Source organism: Dipodomys ordii, unplaced genomic scaffold (assembly GCF_000151885.1).
Source record: "Dipodomys ordii isolate 6190 unplaced genomic scaffold, Dord_2.0 Scaffold3, whole genome shotgun sequence".
NCBI lineage: Eukaryota > Metazoa > Chordata > Mammalia > Rodentia > Heteromyidae > Dipodomys > Dipodomys ordii.
Genome location: NW_012267219.1, coordinates 33,303,691 through 33,309,690, shown reverse-complemented (window position 1 = coordinate 33,309,690; position 6,000 = coordinate 33,303,691). Strand labels below are relative to the sequence as shown.

The window sequence follows — 6,000 nt, the reverse complement described above, 5'->3', positions numbered from 1 at the left end:
CCCCCCCACCCCGCACCGACGTTGTAAAGCTCGTTTTGGACATGACAACTTGTACTTCTCATTGTTGCATCAGATCCACCTGTATACAGGAAGGTTTTGATCTGTGCAAATCTCATGATCATAATATTGAGCTAACTAAAATCAGGAATCTAAAAGAAGGGAACAATACAATGGAAGGCAACACTAAGCTTGGAAATTGCTTTTGCACTTCAGATGAATACTAGAAAAATTGTCAGTATATGTCCCATGGTAAAATTCTAAGGGATGAAGGATTGGGAACATGGTTTCAAAGATTCAGGAGAAGTATAGAATAACTTTTCTTAGGATTCTTTAAAAAAGAAATTTAAGAATACAGCATGGTACTCAGGAGGCTGAGATCTGAGGATTGCTGTTTGAAGCCAGTCTGGGCCAGCCTGGGCAGGAAAGTCCATGAGATGCTTATCTCCAGTGAACTAATCAGAAAAGGCTGGAAGTGGTACTGGTGGCTCAAGTGGTAGAGAGCTAGCCTGAGCCAAAGAAGCTCAGGGTCTGTGCCTAAGCCCCGGGTTCAAGCCCCAGTATAGGCACCAAAACAACAACAACAACAAGCCATAGAATTAGAAAGCTGGAAAGACCTTAGCATGAGATTCTGAGAAACTGTTAGTGATATTAAAATGCAGAAGCAGACAAATCCACATTGAGATCAGTAAAGCACAACATACCATTGCAGATTGAATTCAGTGGCACTGAATTAAACTATAGCATGATAAACAGGCATTTTATAAAAATAGATTTAAGTGAATAGCAAAGAAGACTAGATAGATTGACTGAAGATTAATAGACTTCTTTGTTTTATTGGTGCCAGTCTTAGGGCTTGAACTGAGGGCCTGGGTACTGTTCTAGAGCTTTTTTTTTTTTTTTTTTTTTTGCTGAAGGTTAGCTTTCTACCACTTGAGTCACAGCTCCATTTCCTGCTTTTTTTGGTAGTTAATTGGAGATAAGAATCTCACAGACTTTTCTGCCCAGGCTGCCTTCAAACTGCCATCCTCAGATCTCAGCCTCCTGAGTAGCTAGGATTATAGGCCTGAGCCACTAGCACCTAGCAATAATGATTAGTACTTTTTTTGTTTTCATTTCTGTTGGTTGTAGGTCTTGAACTCTGGGCCTGGGTGCTGTCCCTGAGCTCTTCAGCTCAAGGCTAGCGCTCTTCCACTTGAGCTACAGCACCACTTCCTGTTTCAAATGTCTGAAGGGCCCACATTTGTGCCTGCGTTTAGTACCAATTTACTTATGGCCTTTGCCGAGTACAATATTGTCATCAAAAGAACGAGTTCTTAAATTGGACCTCAATGGAGAAGCATTTCAACCATTTCCTAGAGCAAGTGATTTCATCACTGTCTTCATTTTGAAGAAATGGAGAAATGATTCCTATTCAATGCTAACAATAAGGGCTGGGAAGGTGGCTCAGTGGTAGAGTACTTGCCTTGCATGCGTGAGGCTCTGGGTTCGATTCCTCAGCACCACATAAGAAAAAAGAAAAAAGCCAGAAGTGGCACTATGGCACAAGTGGTAGAGTGCTAACCTTGAGCTGAAGAGCTGAGGGACAGCGCCCAGGCCCAGAGTTCAGGCCCCACGACCGGACCCCCCCCAAAAAAAAATCAAAGCTAACAATAAAAATTAGACCAAGACAAATGAATAGCAGAAGGAGGGGGGGAGAGAGGAGGGGGGTGCAGTCAAGAATTGAATGTATATCCTACAAAGTTAAGAAAAGTGAGGGTCGGGGGTGGGGTTGGGAGGGATGGGTGAGAATGTTGAAAGGGATGACACGGAGCAAGATGGGTTATATTCCTAAACCGAATGGCAACCCCTTTGTACAACGACGTAAAGATGATCAATACATTTAAAAAAGAAAAAGAGCTACACTAGTTCTTGGCAAAGGTGTCCAGTGTACCCGCATCACATCCCGTCTCAGAGGTCTTCGCACAACAGCAAATACCATTTCCACCCCGGGCTGGAAGGGATCAGACAGACTGTACTGCAGATTAGAAAAAATTAGCTTAGGGGGAAACTCAGACCAGCAACGAGGCAAACTTCTCTCTGTCCTTCCCACCGGTTTTGAGGGCGGACTATGTACTCTCCCTGCGCCTGCCGTTCCCATCACCCATTAACTCATCTAATAAGGACGACCTGAAAATCTCCACGCCACATCTTCCTGTCAGGACCTGAACTGTTGAACTGGAAAGCTGAAATTTCAAGGCGTGACAATTGTCCTTTGACCCGCACTCCCCCGCGGGTCACCTGCTTATTTAAACCACGCAGTCTCTGAAATGCCAGTTGATAAAATCTGCTCCCTGGGGCTTCTCTGGGGGCGCGGCTGCTGGCTCCCTAGTCACCCGCCCGCGGGTGGGTCCCGGGCTGCGTCCCCGCGGTGATCCCTGGTGACCCCAGCCCTCACTCCTGGTGAACTCTCAGGGAGGGGCGAGCGCGGACTCCCTGAAGTCCCGGGCTTTGAGTGGGTGCCACGGATGGCACTGGGGCGCAGGGCCTTCCGGGGCCAGCGCCTCGGCGGGGCGCTCAGGCTCGGGGCGGACACCTAGGCGACGCCTGGAAGTCGCCTGTGATCTCCGCAGGGCACCACACCCCTGCGCCCAGGTGGTTGTTTTTTTTTTTTTTTTTTAAGCAAAGCAAAGGAAGTAGAGCCGAGCGGAGCCCGCACCGCAGCTGCACGGCGCGTTCTGGGCTGCGCACCGCGGGGTCCGGGCTGCTCATCGCGGGGTCCGCGCTGCGCACCGCGGGGTCCGGGCTGCTCATCGCGGGGTCCGGGCTGCGCACCGCGGGGTCCGGGCTGCGCACCGCGGGGTCCCGGCTGCCCATCGCGGGATCCGGGCTGCGCACCGCGGGGTCCGGGCTGCGCACCGCGGGGTCCCGGCTGCGCACTGCGGGGTCCGGGCTGCCCATAGCGGGGTCCGGGCTGCTCATCGCGGGGTCCGGACTGCCCATCGCGGGGTCCGGGCTGCGCACCGCGGGGTCCAGGCTGCTCACCGCGGGGTCCCGGCTGCTCATCGCTGGGTGGGCTCCCCAAGTTTGCGCGCAGGGCGCCCGGGCCACCGCGCAGCAGCCATGGATGCGCGGCGGGACATCGGCGGCTTCGTGGTGTGGGACTACGTGGTGTTCGCGGGCATGCTGCTCATCTCGGCCGCCATCGGCATCTACTACGCCTTCGCGGGGGGCGGCCAGCAGACCTCCAAGGATTTCTTGATGGGGGGTCGCAGCATGACGGCCGTGCCCGTGGCGATGTCCCTCACCGCCAGCTTCATGTCGGCCGTCACCGTGCTGGGCACCCCCTCTGAGGTCTACCGTTTTGGAGCCGTCTTCAGTGTGTTTGCCATCAGCTACTTTCTTGTGGTGCTCATCAGTGCCGAGGTCTTCCTCCCCGTGTTCTATAAACTGGGAATCACCAGCACCTACGAGGTAAACGGGGAAGGATTGGGGAGATAGATTGCTATCATTACCACATGGCGCTCTCTCCCTGTGCCAGGTTCATCTCCCTTCTCTTCTCCTTGGGGAATGTCTGTCCTGGAAGAGGGATATGGCCCTCGATGGCATAGGCCAGGGCCAACAGTCCTTTCTACCTTTTACTGTCTTTGATTCTCAGCTACTCCTTGAAAAGGAGTCTTTGGGGGCTATTCACTTTTCCAGAACAATGGTGGGGTGGGGGGAGGGAGAATCACACCATCTATTCCTGCCAAAAGAAGATACTCAAATGGTTAAGTAGCTTTTGGTTCAGAACTTGCAGTGGAGATCAGATTCTACCACTTACACCAGCTGTGTGACCTTGGACCACTTATTGAATTAACCTTTTGTACCCTAGGAGTAAAATAACATCATCGATTCATCCAGTTGTTGGATGGATTAAACGAGATGATGTTAGTTAGGTGTAGCTTCTAGAATAGAGTCTGGTATGGAGTGCATGGTGAATAAACATTGGCCACAATTAGTGCGGTGTTTATGAGGTTGGGGGTCACTGGGAAAATTAGCAGTAAGAATTCCTCAACAGGCACAGGCCTGACATCCTAACTACTCAGGAGGCTACCATCAGAGGATGAGGTTCGAAGCCAGCCCAAGCAGCAAAGACTGCAAGACTCTTTATCTCGAATTAGCAACCCAAAGGTTGTAAGTGGAGCCACAGCTTAATTGTAGAGCACTAGCATTGAGTGTGTGTGTGTCTGGGGTGGGGGCTCTGCTGGTGCTGGGGAATGGCACACCAAATGTTGGTAGCAAACTCTGCCTGGTCACTTGTGATAGCAGACAGGACAAGGCACCCCCGCGGCACCAGCATTGCCCTCGGCTCTCTCTGGCTTCTGGACGAGCTCAGCCACTAGCCCAGAAATGAACAGGCAGCACTTTCTGTTTTGACAGGAGGTAACAAACTGGCTTTCTCAACGTCATGTTCAGTATTCACTCCAGCTTTTCTTTTTTTAAAAAAAAACCCTTACAGAAGTGTATTTATTAAAAATTATTAAACATTTAATGATGAGGCAAAGCCACCTTAAATTCCAAATTCTGACTTCTTTCGAGAACGCTGAAGACTGTTATTCTCTGTGGCCACCAAACTCCTGCATGTAGCTATTGAATCTCTAGTACTTTCTGTACCAAGGTGGTGTTTGCAATTACTTTATTGTTATTAATGAATGAATTTATTGCCTGTGCCAGGGTTTGAACTCAGAGCCTTGTGCTTTCTGTTGGATGGCTTGCTTCCTCAGGCTGGTGTGCTGCCACTTGAGCCCAGATTTTTGCTGGTTACTTTGGAGATGGAGTTTTGTGGACTTTTCTCCCTGGACTAGCGAGTTTTGTGGACTTTTCTGCCTGGACTAGCCTCAAATTGTTATCCTCCAGATCTCAACCTCCTGAGAAGTTAGGACCACAGATGTGAGCCACCAGTGCCCAGCTTTGCAGTTACTTTCTTGTGAAAGAGAAATATTTACCTTCATTTATAATTTTATCAGAAATACACGCAGGAGAATGGACAACACAGAAGGGACTTATTGCTTTGAGGGAGATGTGAACATGTATTTCTTAGTGGATGTGTAGAATATTCCAGCATTGTAGTATATGAACACCTGGTTTATGTCATGCATGTGTGTTATCTGATAGAATCTTCAGATGTTCAAGTCTGTGAGCTCTGAATTAACCAACTTTGACACTTGGAAAGGGTTTGAATAATCTGGCAAGAAGAGCTCAGTCTTTCCAGATGAATGCTGATCTCATAATCACTGACCTGTGTCTCTCTGGAGTTTCAACATTAACTTAAGGTGAAACTGATTTATCATAGACATTCAGTGATGGGAGCTACCTTAGCAGAGACTTCAGCTAAAACATGACAGTTCACACCTTCTCAATATTTAATACATACCGGCCACGGGCTACATGCTAACATACATTGTCTGACTTCATACTCACAAAACAGACTTTCAAGGGAGAGAGACACTCTAGGGGCCTGATTTTGCAGGGACTCAAGAGTAAGTTAAGCTAGCAAGAGCAATATACAGCAATGTGGAAACATAGTAGTGGCTTCTGAAGGTTCTAGTGGGTCTGGTCTGCGATGGCCCTGAGTAGGGCAGATACCAGTGCATAGAAGACCAGGGAAGTGGTTCAAGATATATGAGTTTAGGGGCACATTGTAGCTGTTAAACAGGGTTGCTAGCCAGTTAGGGACAGCACGGGTTACTGCTATCAATTGGTGATGGCAAAGTCTTTCTTATGGGATGGTGTATTTATGGTTTCATGCTAAGAGGTGGAATGCTATACAGAATGTGAAATCCAACCATGAGCAAAGGCTCCCTGGCATTTTGGCTCAAATGTAGAATCACCCTATTTGCATTTCTATAGCTAGAAAATCACCTGTTCACAATCTTTTTCAATATCTATTTATTACTGTCTTCTGACGATAGGCTATGTGCTGTGGATGTAGCTCAGTAGTAGAGTACTTAAAAAAAAAGTAGTAGCGCATTTTAAAAAAAG

The 6,000-nt window shown here is 48.6% G+C and overlaps 2 protein-coding genes across 3 annotated transcripts in view; one reads left to right on the top strand and one right to left on the bottom strand.

Annotated features, from left to right (window-relative positions):
* The window catches only part of Utp20 (UTP20, small subunit (SSU) processome component, homolog (yeast)), a 133,455-nt gene extending 130,413 nt beyond the window's left edge, over positions 1 to 3,042 (bottom strand). Inside the window, exon 1 of the mRNA XM_013019027.1 lies at positions 2,696 to 3,042. Coding sequence (XP_012874481.1) covers positions 2,696 to 3,042 — 347 coding nt within the window. The remainder of the gene's footprint in view (positions 1 to 2,695) is intronic.
* The window catches only part of Slc5a8 (solute carrier family 5 (sodium/monocarboxylate cotransporter), member 8), a 34,739-nt gene continuing 31,663 nt past the window's right edge, over positions 2,925 to 6,000 (top strand). Inside the window, exon 1 of one of the 2 annotated variants that reach the window (XM_013023087.1) lies at positions 2,925 to 3,450. In XM_013023087.1, coding sequence (XP_012878541.1) covers positions 3,100 to 3,450 — 351 coding nt within the window. In that variant the 5' untranslated portion in view covers positions 2,925 to 3,099. The remainder of the gene's footprint in view (positions 3,451 to 6,000) is intronic. The other variant, XM_013023079.1, reaches the window with a different exon arrangement.